Source organism: Primulina tabacum, chromosome 5 (assembly GCF_025594145.1).
Source record: "Primulina tabacum isolate GXHZ01 chromosome 5, ASM2559414v2, whole genome shotgun sequence".
In the NCBI taxonomy this organism is placed as follows: Eukaryota; Viridiplantae; Streptophyta; class Magnoliopsida; order Lamiales; family Gesneriaceae; genus Primulina; species Primulina tabacum.
The window spans coordinates 16025510-16041437 of record NC_134554.1 but is presented as its reverse complement, the minus strand read 5'-3'; the positions used below and the strand labels follow the sequence as shown (position 1 = coordinate 16041437).

The window sequence follows — 15928 nt, the reverse complement described above, 5'->3', positions numbered from 1 at the left end:
AAAGTTAATTAATTAATGAATAGATCCATAAAATCTTATAATTTTTTTTATTATGTAGTGTAGTAATTTGTTAATTTTTTTAATAAATATAATTTTAATTCTATGAGGTTTTGTGACTGAAACTACAAAAATAAAATGAACGATGTTAAAAATTTTAATTTTAAACTATTGGTAGCAATAAAAAAATATGTTTTAAAAAAGTACAAATAAAAAGAAAAATAAATAAATGAGAAAAGAATGAAAATTATAGTGTTTGTATTGAGTATGTGAGTTTGAGAGATTTCTCAATTAAATGTACTTCAAATCTTTAGGTTGAATCAAAAACTTTTTTTGACATTTTATTATTGTACCTTAAGCTATAATTATTGTACTTAATAGAATTTCATGGCGTCATTAAAAGTATATTGATATTAAACTTTTGTAGAGTTTTTAAAAATCATTGTTTGAATACCACATGATTTTTTAAAATTTTATAAAAGTTTACATTCAATACCACCAAATTTTTATATAGTATATAAAATTCTAGTTTGAATATCTTTAAACTTTTAAACTCCATAAAAATCATTACAAATCAAGAACTAATACATTCCTCTAAATTAAAAAGTACAAACAAGGACTGTTTAGGAGGAGTAACCAAAAATAACTTTTGATAGTTACCATGGCTGAAATAATAATACTTCAATTTTATTTGACAAGTTTGAATTTTTTTCAAAAAAATACTGTTATATATATTATTAAAAAAAGAACAGAATCTGAGGTTCCAGGCACATCGTTGTAATTTTCGGAAAAAATTATATAATTTTTTTTTAAAATTTGAGAACCCGTATTCACTGTTTTTTATGCGCTTTGAGTAAACTAAAAAAGTCAACACAATAACATACAAACTATATTGATCAGATAAATTACATTTGACAAGTCCTACATAACATACCCAAAATTAAGATAATAGAAACAAAAAGTAATTAAACTTTTGATATCTGGATAGAAATTCATCCATATTCTATCATTCAAACTACAATGGGACTAAAAATAATAATAATATTATTATGTAGTTTGACCTGTGTGAACGCAGAAAATAACAATTAACCGTTGTCCAAATGACAATTTTATGATATAATTAATTAATAATTTTTATAAAATAAAAGCTATATTTATGATACAACGTAACTTAAATTTGTCCCTTTAGAGCTCTGTCCGAACCACTGTCCCTGTTGGCCGAATGTAGTAATTTAAAAGACCACCAAGCTTTTAATTTTACCGAATACACCCATCTCTCCATTAATTTATTAAATTCATATAAATAAAATTTATGCGAGTCGTTCCCGTTTACAAGTTTGACTGAATATAATTATATAAAATGAATTACATAAATAAACCGTAAGTCCGTGTTGAACTTTAAAAAATAGACCCCCTTTGGGTTAGGAACTAGTAGTATATCACATACGAAGTGATGTTAATTATGTATTGAGTTTGATATTATATTTTAAATAATAAATTATTACATATATCTTATAAAGTACGTAAATCCTTACACGATAAAATAAGATACGTGGCTAGCTCAATTAGTTTAGTTAATTTTTTTAAAAAAGAGGAGGTATTATTTCAAATTTCAAAAGACATAAATAAGAGAATAGTAGGTCTCTTGTAAAACGTCTCACAAATAAGATGGGTCAATCTTACCGATATTCACAATAAAAAGTAATATTCTTAACATAAAAAATAATATTTTTTGATGGATGATCCAAATAAGAGATCCATCTGATAAAATACGACTCATGAGATCGTCTCGCACAAATTTTTAGAATAAGAGAAGACTAAATCCATTTCGACTATTGATTGATTAATGTTTCCCAATCATACCCCCACGCTTCCAACTTTCTGACCCTCCCCTCACTTTCAAGCTTTCTAGCTTTCGTAATAATTCAACTCAACTCTAAAAATTCTTAGTTTTATAAAATATTTTATGGATTATTTATTAATTTTGTGAAATGTATATCTAATTCGATTTAATTAAAAAAATAATTTTATTTTATTTTAAATATAAATAAAATTGAGATTTTTCGTAAAAATAAATCCATAAAACTGTATTATAATAAATTTTTTTTATTCAATTCATTTACAGTCGTTGCGTTACAGACATATGTGCATAGAAATAGAGTGATAGCCCACCCACCTACCTGCAGATTAGCAGATTTAGCAATGGCCGGTCCTCCAATCTTCCTCCAATCACGCGCTGTCTTCTGCCTTCTCCTTCTCTCTTTTTACTCTGCTAGTAATCACTTCATCTGCGACAAATTTTTTTCTATAATTAAAAACAAAATCTAATTTCATTTTCAATTTCTTTGTTATTTGGTTACATGTAGTTCTCCAAGATTCCTCGCATTGTTTTCCTTTTTTATTTGTTGTTTCTCCTTCAGTCCACCGTTTACGCATATGGCGGAAGCTTGGTTGGTTCATGTGATTGAAGACACTTGTACTCAACAACCCATTTTTTTATATTAATTTAATTTGATCTCGTTTTAATTAATTAAATAATTCAGAGTTTCAAAGCAAGTAATTTTTACTGGGTTTTCTTTTAGAAAATTATTTTTATTGATTTATACAATATTATATTCTTTCGGGCCTTTGATGATTTACCTTTTCTTGCTCCCTTTTTGTGTACAGTTATGAATCCTAATGATTATCTTCATTGGCTGGTGATTCTGATCGGTCTAGTTTGCTGATTCTTTTCTTTTTCCTATTTCCAGATTCACAGTCTTTCGTCGGAGTTAATTATGGGCAGGTGGCCGACAACCTCCCTCCGCCGGAGGCGACTGCGCAGCTACTGAAATCTACGACCATCGAGAAGGTGAGGCTGTACGGCGCCGACCCGGGAATAATAAAGTCGCTGGCGAACAGCGGCGTGGGGATCGTGATCGGCGCCGCCAATGGTGATATCCCGGCGCTGGGGTCCGACCCGAACTTCGCGGGTAATTGGGTCAATTCGAATGTGCTGCCGTACTACCCGGCCAGCAACATCATCGTTGTCACGGTGGGGAATGAGGTGATGAGCTCAAAAGATCCGAACCTAGTGGCTCTGCTCCTGCCCGCCTTGCAAAATGTCCAAAACGCCCTCAATGCCGGTGAAATATCTTCTCTTCTTTAATCAAGACAAATGACATCCTACCAATGATGCTAGATTACACTTAGGCCGAAGTTCCGACAGTGTAATAATTCAGGATAATTGTGACATAATTTGATATAACATAAAAGTTTGTCCCATAAAAAGTACTAAATTATATATAAATTAAATATTTATAGATGTCTAACCGTAAGGGAGTGCGTTATTTTATTGTCTTTGGCAAAAGGCTTTCGGCTTTCCAGTGAACTCTGTGTAATATCTACAACAAAAGGAAATCTTGCAATTTTATGGTAATTTTTTAAAAAAATATGAAATATATCCTATGACAATTGTGCTCTCAGCTTGCTTGTGATGTATATATTTTACAGCATCACTTGGTGGGAAAATAAAGGTGTCAACTGTACATTCAATGGCGGTGTTAAGCCAATCGGAACCGCCATCATCAGGGGCTTTCAATCCGGCTTCAACCGATGCAATGAAGGCATTGTTGCAGTTCCATAGTGCAAACGGTTCGCCTTTTATGATCAATCCATATCCTTTCTTCGCTTACCAGAGCGATCCGAGGCCCGAAACGTTGGCGTTTTGCTTGTTCCAACCTAATGCCGGAAGGATGGATTCAAAAACTGGCATCAACTACATGAACATGTTTGATGCTCAGGTAGTTAGACCTTTTTTTGCGCAAATTGCTCGGGGTCGATATCGTCCCTGGACCTGATCTGTACCAATCTGTGGCAGCAGTAGACTCTCCAAAACTTATAAGTTGGCTGAATGTTCCTTCTATATTTTTGTGTAACAAGCAGTATGACAATGTATATATTATGTTACGATTTAATGGAACCTTAATTTGAGGGGAGTGCTTGTAGGAAATATAAACATAACACCTTGGACAATTTTTATTGATAAAATCTTCTGGTTTTTAAATTCTTGAAGGTTGATGCTGTATATTCGGCCTTGGGTGAAATCGGATTTAAGGATATCGAGATCGTTGTTGCTGAGACGGGGTGGCCTTATAAAGGCGATCCTAACGAAGTCGGTCCAAGTTTGGATAATGCGAAAGCTTACAATGGGAACTTGATAAACCACCTCAGGTCCATGGTTGGTACTCCACTCATGCCTGGGAAATCAGTTGATACCTATATCTTTGCACTTTATGATGAAGATTTGAAACCCGGGCCTTCTTCAGAGCGCTCGTTTGGGCTTTTCAGGCCCGATCTTTCCGTGACTTACGATGCTGGTCTCTCGAAGAGCTCGCAGGTTTGACGATTCCTTTAACATTTGGATACTCAAAGCCTATTATATGTATGACATATGTTATGCTTTTAGGAGTTAGGACAACCATGTTGATGGGGAAAAAAATTCGCATCTTAGAATTTAGTGAAATGCATTTTTTCTAGTGTTCCATCAGACAGAATTATTTGATGCAATGTAACCACTTGGAGATATAAGTTATCTGTTTTCTTGAAGTACTAGATTGAGCTCGAGTCGACCTCCCTCGACAGTCAATACCCCTCTGTTGCACTTGCCGATGTTTCCCTGCTTGCATGTGCAAAGGATATCCTACATTTGATGATTCTACTTTGTTTCATGACATTTTGCTCAACTTTCTTAGACTCCAACTGCCCCAACGCCCACGACTCCGGTGACTCCTGCACCAAAACCAGTAGCAGGTTGGTGTGTACCCAAGCCAGGGGTATCTGACGCGCAACTACAGGAAAATCTTGATTATGCATGCGGACAGGGCATTGATTGTACTCCGATTCAGCCCGGTGGTGCATGTTTCGAGCCACCAACTGTTCTATCGCATGCTTGTTACGCCATGAATCTTCTATACCAAACAGCGGGTAGAAATCCGTGGAACTGCGACTTCCTGCAGACCGCAACAATCACTTCTACAAATCCTAGTAAGTCTTTCCATTTATACCCAGGTCCTACGATTCTTCCTCATGATTAAGAGATATGTCTTATTTATTTTTTATATATACAAAAATTTCTCACACTGTAATTTTTTGAAACAGAACTCTAACTCGATTCATGAAAAAATATGATTAGTTTAAATCAGATAAATTACTCTCACAAAAAAATATATCCGAAACCGTATCACAAAAAACATATCCATATATATTATATATCTATCTCGAGTTTCAAAAAGAGAGAAAATAAATCAGATATCATTATTTTTTTGACATCATTGTTTCCTTATATTGTAGGTTACAACGCTTGCGTTTACCCTGGTGGAAATACATGACGAGGAGCACTTGTAATTTGGCAAACTTCAGTTATTGATGCAGTTTTATAGCTTAATAATTTCCATTGAATGTAAAGATTTTTATGTTCCTATTGTTTATTATTACGATTATTTATAGTAATTAATATATTATTATTCAGAGTTATGTACTCTTTTTTTTTTTTTTTCCTTTTTAAAATCACAACCCCTTCAGGCTTCAACCTGTGTGTTTATTGGAGAAACCTTCTACAAAGTTTGTGTAATTTTTCTCAACTTTCTCTCTTTTTGTTTATTTATTTATGTACGTATAAAGATTCTTTCACTGTATAAATATATATATATATATATATATATATTTATTTATTTATATATTGGGGTGATTTATCCAAACTTCACCTGGAATAATTTTTGTTATATTTTTAGAAATAACTTACAATGAAAAAAAGTACTTCTATTATAGAGTCTATATAAAAATAGTAAATGGTAAAAAATTTCAAGAAATCTTAGTAATATCGATCACAAAATTTTTTTGTGAAACGGCTCACAAGTTTATTTTGTGAGATATATTTTCTATTTCGGTCATCTTTGAAAAATATAATTTTTTACTTCAAAAGTATTATTTATTATTATAAATATGGACATGGTTAACTCATCTCAATTATAAAAATCTGTAAAATCGTCTCATAAAATATCTACTCAATATTAATAGAGTTCTTGAGCCTCTAAATATACACATAAAATGTCTTGTAATTAGGCTAACTTTTTCCTTATTGATTTGAGAAAGGTTTTCCTTTTGAATCTATGCAACAATATTATTTCTTTCTTCAATTTTTCTTATCTCAAAGAACATCATACACACACATACATATAATAGCTAAGCTTTGAGCAAATTTTTTTTCTCATTTTCATTTCTATGTTTCATGGATAAAATCTCATACATTAACCAACTTTTGGTGCGTTGATGAAACTTTTTTTAAATTCCAATTTTTTTAAAAAATAATTTCATTCTATATTTTACAAATCCATTTCCATCCTATCTCTTTTTGCATATCATTCAATTTAAAAAATTAACAACCTTAATTTTAAAATTTTTTAAAACAATTTTATTCTGTTTTTTTTACACATGGCATGTCATGATCCGCTGGTGCATGTGCAATGACTAATTTATATAAACTTAAAGGTATAATATTATATAATAATATATTTGTATATAAATTTTTAAATTGTCAAACTACCACAAATCCATTGTCGTCCAGCGGTTAGGATATCTGGCTTTCACCCAGGAGACCCGGGTTCGATTCCCGGCAATGGAACCTTTTTTTAATTTTTCTTGTTTTCTGTTTTTTTTTTTTTGGGTAAAATTAATGATCATCCCCATTCCCCATTTCACAATCATTCTCCCCCCCACGGTCAACATCAATTCGATTTTTCACTTCAATTTCTTGTTTCTGCCCCGTCGCGATTCAAGAGCCCTAATTTTCTTCGGGAGCTGGAATCAGTGTTCAAAATGGAGCTCTGATTCTGAATCTTGTTGAGAAGACGAAGAAGGATGGCGTCAGTTACTGAGCTGAAACAGCGTCACTTGGCTGCTTCCGAAACAGTTAATGGGCTCCGGGAAAAATTGAAGCAAAAACGTCTTCTTCTTCTCGACACTGATGGTTTGTCTTTCTTTACGTAATTGTGCTTAAATATGCCTTTGGTTAAAGATTCTTGATTTGTTTTCCCGTGATGATTTTAATTGCAGTTGCTGGTTACTCGAGGTTGCAGGGGAAAAATCCGGTGAATATTGGGCCAACCGATCTGGTTTGCTGTCGAACGTTGCAGGGTCACACGGGAAAGGTACCCTTTTCTTTATTTTATTTATTTTTGGTGTTTCAATTTTCTTAAATTAGCGGTTTCTTGCCTGATTATACTCATTTTCTGGTCTAAGATTTCATTTGGGTGGTAGCCATTTTTTGAAGTTGTGAATATGTTCTCTGGTTTATAAATTTTAGTTAACTATTTTCCTATTCGATGCTTGAATTGAGAATTTTGGAACTTAAATGTGTAACATTACAACTTTATCCAATAATTCCTACAAAGCAATGTGGCGCAAGGATATTACAATGATCCCTCTTTCAGAACATGGTGTTTCAGCCTACCAACACATCAGTCCGCCAATGCCCAGAACATCGGTGTGGCTCCATGAATGTAGCACTTTTCCATAAAGAAATCTTTTCTATTACTAATTAGGTTTTCTATTCTTTCATACCAGCCTGTAGTTCCTTATTGGTTTCCGCATAGTATATATAATGCGTGCAAATGTCTATATGCCAGGAATCTTATGGTTGATAAACTTTTTGAATTACTTGTAGGTTTATTCCCTGGATTGGACTGCTGAAAGGAATCGAATTGTAAGTGCATCTCAAGATGGCAGATTAATAGTGTGGAATGCTCTCACAAGCCAAAAAACTCATGCAATTAAGCTACCATGTGCATGGGTCATGACCTGTGCCTTCTCTCCCACTGGGCAGTCTGTTACCTGTGGTGGCTTAGATAGTGTCTGCTCAATCTTTAACCTTAACTCGCCATCTGACAAGGATGGGAATCTGCCGGTGTCAAGAATGCTAACAGGGCATAAAGGATATGTGTCATCATGTCAATATGTACCCGACGAAGACTCACATCTCATAACTGCTTCTGGTGATCACACGTGTGTTTTATGGGATATAACCACTGGCCTGAGGACTTCTGTATTTGGAGGCGAATTTCAGTCTGGCCACACTGCTGATGTGCTAAGGTATGCTGGAGAGTCTTTCTGATGTATTTTTCTTGAAATGCATTATCGGGCCTGCTGAGCTTGAATTTATCCTTGCAATTTTAGGACTCTGACATGTACCATTTTCAATTTAGTGTCTCCATCAACGGATCCAACTCGAGAATGTTTGTGTCCGGCTCGTGCGACTCAACTGCCCGCCTTTGGGATACTCGTGTTGCCAGTCGAGCTGTTCGCACTTTTCATGGACATGAAGGAGATGTTAATACTGTAAAGTTCTTCCCAGATGGCAATAGATTTGGAACTGGTTCAGATGATGGAGCCTGTAGACTATTCGACATTAGAACTGGGCACCAGCTACAAGTGTACCAGCAACCACATGGTGATAACGAGGTCCCTCATGTAACTTCTATTGCATTTTCTATCTCAGGCCGACTCCTCTTTGCTGGATATACAAATGGCGACTGCTATGTGTGGGACACTCTGCTCGCTAAGGTATATGGCATTCTTATAGTACCCTCCTGCTCATCTTATCATGTTGAAAAATTGCTTCTTCAATCTCACTGTTGGGTCGATTTTATGCATCCTTACTTTCTTTTTAACTCCTATTTTCCATTAGGTGGTTTTGAACTTGGGATCCCTTCAAAATTCTCATGAATCTCGGATTAGCTGTCTCGGTCTATCAGCTGATGGGAGTGCATTATGTACAGGAAGTTGGGATACAAACCTTAAGGTGAGTGTCAAATCGTGGTTTTTGCTGTGTATATTGTCGTTCCTAGTGATTACCAGGTCGATTTTCTTAGTGCCATTTTTGTTGAACATGTTTATAGATATCAACTTGAATGATATCTTCTAAAATATTCTCAAGTCTAGATTGCACATTACCCTCCTGTGTTTGAAATATGCTAAAATCCCTAAGTGAAAAACCAGTATGCTAAAACCTCCTGTATTCTTTAAATCGATTATAGAAATCCCCTTAGATATATTTACTTTTTATGGAATGAAATCATCGGCTTTAAACGTTGTAGTATTTCACGCCACATAAATACATGCAGAATTTGTTTAGCTTGTAAAGCATGGAATTTATTTAAAATGGTCAAAATTAACAAAGAAATCGGGGCAACCAATTATCGTGTATAACTGAAATTGCAAGGCTAGTTGTCTATTAATCATTGTATGTTATTCTAATTTCAAAAATTACTTGTTATGATGTGACTTAGTTTATCAAAATTTGATTCCCACAACATTCCAACATTATATGCATATTTAATTTGTTATTATTCTATGGCATGGCAGATTTGGGCTTTTGGAGGTTACAGAAAAGTGAGCTGAGAGACTGGAGTGTTTAGTTTCATTGCTCTGGCTTCTGGTAAATCGACAGTCAGAGCTATGTTTTTGTTTATGATTTCTGTTTTTGGGGTTGTAGAGATGTAATTGTTTTGTATTTTTGCCTGTAATATATATGTTTTCTGAAAGACAGTCAGTCATTAGGTCAGTTGCAAAATGTAAACTAGAGGAATAATTCATTGATGGAGTCTTGATTTTAATTGTTAAATCTTTTATTTTATTTTTCCTTTCTGTTGGTAATGGTATATATGAAAATGGAATATTTAATCCACTAAATATTGTGATATATATTATTTCAAACTAAACGAACGACGCTCAATGTGGTCGGATAAATTGTGAAGCAAAACGATTGAAAATTTTATTAGTGCAAATCTTTTCTCCTCACAGTAATTATCATATTTTAGCGTCTGTCATCGATACATAAAATATTGAATAAAAAGTACACAGAAACAAACGAAAGTACATGTATTCCAGTTCGTCTTTTAACTTGTTTACTTCAATGAGACAGTGAAATACATACAAAACGGCATAATGCAAGCCCGTAAAAAATAAAAATAAAAATAATACCATCAAGCTTAGGGGATTAAAAAGATGAATTACCCACTTGTAACAATTTCATCAATAGCATCACTAACATTTTTATCACCGTCAAAACTTATAGCTTGTGATAATGGTATAACTCAAATATTTAAATCGTACAACAGTTCAAATGCTGTGTTTTGATTGATCTAGTTAAGAAGCATAATTATTGCACCCAACAACATGAAACATGATATATTATATTGTTGATGTGTGTAAAGTGTCGCATCACTTTTGGATTAAAAAAACTAAAATTATCAAAAATCGAAAGATGCATGAATGACACTTGAATTTAATAAACTAGATGACCGAAATGGATAGAAAGTAAGCTAACATACATGATCGAAATTGTAAGTTTATCTTTTTATAATTATCAATTTAGTTATTTAACATTATTTTCCTATTTATTCAATCTATACATAATATCAACTATATAGAATTTTACATAAAATCTAAATATATCATTTTTGTTATAAAGGATAAAATAAATATTTTAGGTGATTTTTTTTAAAAAAAATCATAATTCGACCTCTATGATCTATATTGTTTATATTATATTAGAATAACCGGTTTTGATATGACATATCTCAATAAAATTTTTTTTTCCATTTTTGTCTCAATATTTGATATGTAAATTTCATTTTGTGTAGATAAAAATCTTTATTTTCTCAACCAACACATAATCACTGCATGCACAATTTGAAGTTGAGTACTCCCAAATAATTGAATAAACATTGTCATAGAACCTAAGTAACTACACATTGCATAGGTCTGATATGTTTGTTATACAAAATCACAATTCTGCCATCACGTCGGGGTGCATCACATGCTTCATACTCATTCTTCGAACCACTGCATGGTTGGGCCAGGACGAAATTCTCGCTAATGTGCTTTGTTAGGGTGAACGAACTCGCCGGTGAGTCCATGTTCGCCACTGCTGGTGAATTCCTGGCTCGACATCCCATCTACTTTCTTGAATCTTCTCAAATCTGTGTATGAGCCACTGTCATACTCGGAGCCACTGTTTGACCCGAACATCCTACTGTGCCCTGGTCTCACTCCCTCGTTGAGGTCCTCTAGGGATACATCACCTTCCAGTGCTCTCACAATCTGTAGATAGCTATATATATATACGATCATAATGCACCAGCAATGGGAAACTTGAGTTAAAAAATCTTGATTTGTTGTTACCTGGCTCATTTTGGGACGTCGCCTCGCAGAGTGCCTAATGCAGGCGGCGGCGCTAGCCACCATACGCAGCATAACATGGTGATCATAGTTGTTTTCTAGCCTTGGATCCACCAACTCTTCATAGCTTCCTCCCTCTGCTGCTTGTATCAGAATTGGTCTAGCCTGTTATTAAATATATTAATGCATGAAACTCGATATAATTAAGAAAATTAGAACTATGATCACATTTAAATTAATAATTGTAAATACTTTCTAATCTCGAATGCAGTAATCATTCCAAATGGAGAAAAAGTTATACAACGAAGATTTTTTTTCATGGGTTGATTTTTGAAATGCCTATTCATCATAATCTGAGATAAATTTGATATTATGGAGATGTTTGTCTTACTAATCACCCACTTAATATATATACTTAAGAATTCAAAATGTACGTGTACGTACCCAGTCAACTAGGCTATCGTCGTCGCTGCTCAGATCGATGGGGCGACGACCGGTTATTAGCTCCAAAAGCATTATCCCATAGGAGTAGACGTCGGATTTCTCAGTAAGCTTCCCGGTTGATGCATATTCAGGTGCCAAGTATCTTCATATATTCATATATAACATGTTTCAAACATTAGATAACTAATCAATCAGTTAGCATAATTATTATGCAAGCACTTCTAGCTATAAGATAATGGAATCGACACCCTGGAAAACCTATTAATTGAAAAAAGGTGTAATTAATTGATTAATCAATAATTTATTATAATATAATAGAAATTATTAATTTATGAGGATTTTATATTATTTCATACCCAAATGTTCCCATTATCCGAGTTGAGACATGAGTGTTGGTGTCTGAAGATAGCTTAGCCAATCCAAAATCAGCCACCTGCATTGAATTATACCACACAAAAATGAATTAATCAACAATTTGTATATATATATATATATATAAATTAATTAATTAATTTCCATGCACCTACAAATTAGAGCATGTAATTCGATAATATTTTTGAAGAGCATTAACGATTTTTGTCCTTCAAGACACAAAGTTTTTTTAGGAAAAAAAATCACAAGTAATATGTCAATAAATATCAAAACTTAAATTCTTTAATATATGATTATATGAATTAACATAAATTGAAGGAGTACACGACGGAATTACGTTTACCTTGGCTTCAAAATTGTAGTCCAGCAAAATGTTTGCAGTTTTAATGTCTCGATGGATAATCCGAGGATGACCTGAAAATTGTTATAAAATTACTCAGATTAACAAATTTTGACAAACGAATTATAATTATGAAAATGAGATATACAGTCTTCATGAAGGTAAGCGAATCCTTTGGCTGATCCAATGGCAATTCTAAGTCTCGTGTGGAAATCCATTGTTGGCCGACCACTTCCTGCATATATACATATATATATATATGATTAATGTTAATTACTCCCTCGGTGGTGTATATATATGTGTGTGTGTGTGTTTTATGTTTGCAACATACCAAGAAGATGAAATTCAAGAGTTCCATTGGGAACATATTCATAGACCAACATCCTTTGAGATCCGGCGATACAGTACCCAACCAGCGACACAAGATGCCGATGATGAACCCTGCTGATGATATCCACCTCCGCCTGGAACTCCCGCTCCCCCTGCGAACTGTTCGATTTCAAGCTCTTAACCGCCACCTCCTTCCCATTAGGTAAAATCCCCTTGTGAACGAATCCGAATCCGCCTTGACCAAGTAGATTTGCTTGTGAAAATCCGCCAGTGGCCACCGAAAGGTCGTTGTACGTGAAGCTGCTCTGGTTGAACCCTAAGGCGACAGCTGGATGGGGAGGCGGCAGTGATGATTGGTGTGGGCCGGAGAACCCGGAGGAGCTTAGTTCGCTGCTGCTCATCATTGGAGGTGGAGGAGGAGGCGCTACCGGCCACCCTAGTTCCGAGCTCAGGTTGCCGCTGCCAGGGGGTGGTGGGATCGTGGAGGGACGGCCGTTCGGGTTCCAGTTGCCGTGTGGAGGAACATTGTTGTAATAGATATCACCTGCACAGTTCGATTACTAGGTGCATGTATAAGCTATTATTTGGATGAATTGCAAAAAAACTTCTTATTAAATAACACATTCAGATGGGATATATGTGGGCTTGAATTTTAAACTTTAAAATCTTTTAATATTTTAAATTGATCTATCCGGGTTAATATCATATTAATTATTTAAAAACTATACAAAATTTACATATAAATTTTTTTTAAAAAAAATTGAGCCACCCGGGCTATGTAGCTCCGCCCCTGGATTCATGGACGTAACATCTTATTCATACCTAGATTATTTCATATATTCTAAAAGTGTCTTTCTATTCTTTAGAAAATTATAAATAAAATCTGATTTTTTAATAAATTTGATTGGATGATTGTCCACACTATATATATCTGTGTGTATATATATATTGCATGAGGAAAGGTTGATGGAAAATAATGGGAATGTTGCACGTACTTTTGTGTCCTAGGGAATTATCTGTGTAGTAATGCATATGGCCTCGTGCCCTTCTCTTCTTTCTTCTAGCACAACATATCATGAAGAGAATCACGATAAAGAGCAGTAATCCTGCCCCTGCTGCTGCTCCACCTATGATGGCCTTTTGGTCTGGACCATTGGATGACTCATCGTTTGATGACCTCTGATCCCTTGACGGAGGAAGCGATCCTGACTGAGATGATGGTGGCGGGGGAGGTGAAAACCCGTCTGATGAACTTGACTTGGGCGGTGGAGGATGTTTGTTGTTGTTCGAAGGTGGAGAATTATTGTTGTTATCGTTGTTATTGTTGTTGTTATCGTTGTTGTTGTTAGGAGGTGGAGAATTATTGTTGTTATCGTTGTTATTGTGGTTGTTATCGTTGTTGTTGTTAGGAGGTGGAGGTGGAGAATTTTTATCGGAGGATGGAGATGGCGGAGATGGAGAATCTGAGCCGTTGTCAGGAGGTGGTGGCGATGATGAATCATCTTTTGGCGGTGGTGATGTTGATGAATCGGATGGTGATGGTGGTGGCGGCGGCGGCGATGAATCTGACGAGTCTTGCGGGGGCGGAGACGGGGATGATGAATTAGAGGGTGGCGAAGCATCCTCTTGCGACATATTCACAATTTTCAGTTCTTTATTTAAAATCTTCGATGAAAGCTTGTTAACCCCGGCGTCACTTTCCTTAATAATAACTTGATATCAAGATTCATGAACGTTTCTTGATAAAGAGAACGACCATGAATTATATATCAACTGTAAAAATTACATTATAATAATAAAAAACAATTATAGAAAAATGAAGGGAAATTAAGGAGGGAGAAGAAGAACGGAACACAATGAATATACCTTACGGAGAAGGGTCGAGGATAGTTAATGTACGACTCTCAAAGAAATGTGGGAGAAAAAAGGTCCATGGCTATTTACATCTAACTTAACAAACTTATTGGCCAAACAAGTGTTGGCTTCTAATTCCAAGTATGGTAGGGTAAATGACATTTTTTTGTCAACTAATAAACTTTTAGTCGGTTTATTCCATCCTACATGTAGGGGCACTACTCCCATGATAGAATCAAGGGTCCAAATTTAGCCACACATACATGGGGTCCACTAATTTTTTTAAAATCATATATGTGTATGAATCTTGTCCATCCAAACCATGTGAGGGCACTGCCCCCACATGTAGCATCGACCTAACCCTTTTGGTCATATTGAGAATCTAAATTTTTTTAGTCACGTAACTTTCATTTTTTTATCGTTTTATGTCATGTCATGTTAGAGTGAATTTTTCATTTTTCGTCTGATAACTTTTTTTTTTCATTTTTGTTTTTTTATCAGAATCCATCGTCACTACCAATCAAAAAATGATCAAAAGTGAAAATTGTATATAATTTACATGACTAAATTTGAAAAATAACATACATGACTGATAGAAATTTTACCGTAACATGATAAAAATGAAAAAAAAAACATACAAATTAATTACATGGAAAAAAAATACAACTTTACCACATGGAAAAGAATATGCCAAAAGTATGGTAAAATATGTGCCTAAACATAGAGTTTTCTTTTCTTATTTTTTAATGTATAAATAGTCACTCGTGTGCATCCAAGTATTAATATGGATTTAAAGGATAAATGGGCAAAAACAATAGAAATGGCATAAAGGAATTAAAATCTGATCGACGGGAGGAGCTTTTTCGCCTTAGTGGTCTTGCAAACTCCTGGCGATCTGATTCGATCGAACGTAAGATGAGGCATTATAGATCTTGATATAATAGGATTTTATCATATTGATTATTGCTCATTATATGGATCTTATCTTAATTAGAATTATTTTATATTTAAATCCAAGATTTTCTTACAATGGACGTGGTTTATTTTATATCATATGCAATGTCCAAATAAAAATACACAATCCAGGGACGATACGATGATGTAAACCTCGTAAAATTTTGGAAACTTTATATTTTTAGTCATGTAAAATTATACATTTTTTTTTAATTTTAGTTATGTCATCAGTCAATTCACGATTTTAGTCCATTATCTTGTAATTTTTTTTGCATTTTTCATCATAGACATACCAGCAATAACGTATCATTTTCTAGCACCACAGTGAAATTGACTAAAATTAAAAAAAAAAATACAATTAATAGAATAAGAGCATTTATTAATTGACCGATAACATAATAAAAATGGAAAATCTACGAA

The 15928-nt window shown here is 34.3% G+C and overlaps 3 protein-coding genes, 1 long non-coding RNA gene and 1 other non-coding gene across 6 annotated transcripts; 3 read left to right on the top strand and 2 right to left on the bottom strand.

Annotated features, from left to right (window-relative positions):
* The first annotated feature begins 2127 nt into the window (after positions 1-2127).
* Positions 2128-5511, top strand: LOC142547059 (glucan endo-1,3-beta-D-glucosidase-like). 2 transcript variants are annotated; one of them, XM_075655130.1, is made up of 6 exons: positions 2128-2272; positions 2748-3122; positions 3490-3779; positions 4052-4375; positions 4731-5022; positions 5329-5511. In XM_075655130.1, the coding sequence occupies exons 1-6, from the start codon at positions 2200-2202 to the stop codon at positions 5364-5366; spliced, it is 1392 nt and encodes a 463-aa protein (XP_075511245.1). In that variant the 5' UTR covers positions 2128-2199; the 3' UTR covers positions 5367-5511. The 2 variants fall into 2 exon arrangements, with proteins under 2 accessions (XP_075511245.1, XP_075511246.1); XM_075655131.1 differs by lacking the exon at positions 2128-2272 and adding an exon at positions 2314-2473.
* Positions 5512-6586: 1075 nt separating this feature from the next.
* Positions 6587-6658, top strand: TRNAE-UUC (transfer RNA glutamic acid (anticodon UUC)). The gene has a single exon. It is a non-coding gene; the product is annotated as a tRNA-Glu (tRNA).
* A 54-nt stretch (positions 6659-6712) lies between these two features.
* On the top strand, positions 6713-9655 carry LOC142547057 (guanine nucleotide-binding protein subunit beta-2). The gene is made up of 6 exons (XM_075655129.1): positions 6713-7003; positions 7090-7184; positions 7700-8124; positions 8238-8595; positions 8720-8833; positions 9397-9655. The coding sequence occupies exons 1-6, from the start codon at positions 6895-6897 to the stop codon at positions 9430-9432; spliced, it is 1137 nt and encodes a 378-aa protein (XP_075511244.1). The 5' UTR covers positions 6713-6894; the 3' UTR covers positions 9433-9655.
* Positions 8834-9434, bottom strand: LOC142547058 (uncharacterized). Its single transcript, XR_012820583.1, has 2 exons — positions 9302-9434; positions 8834-9254 (listed from the first exon to the last, which is right to left on the bottom strand). It is a non-coding gene; the product is annotated as an uncharacterized LOC142547058 (long non-coding RNA).
* A 1049-nt stretch (positions 9656-10704) lies between the features above and the next one.
* On the bottom strand, positions 10705-14602 carry LOC142547056 (proline-rich receptor-like protein kinase PERK15). Its single transcript, XM_075655128.1, has 9 exons — positions 14567-14602; positions 13696-14473; positions 12702-13244; positions 12519-12605; positions 12374-12444; positions 12015-12091; positions 11659-11800; positions 11218-11379; positions 10705-11136 (listed from the first exon to the last, which is right to left on the bottom strand). Exons 2-9 carry the CDS (start codon positions 14333-14335, stop codon positions 10909-10911), a joined length of 1950 nt encoding a protein of 649 aa, XP_075511243.1. The 5' UTR covers positions 14336-14473; positions 14567-14602; the 3' UTR covers positions 10705-10908.
* Positions 14603-15928: the final 1326 nt, after the last annotated feature.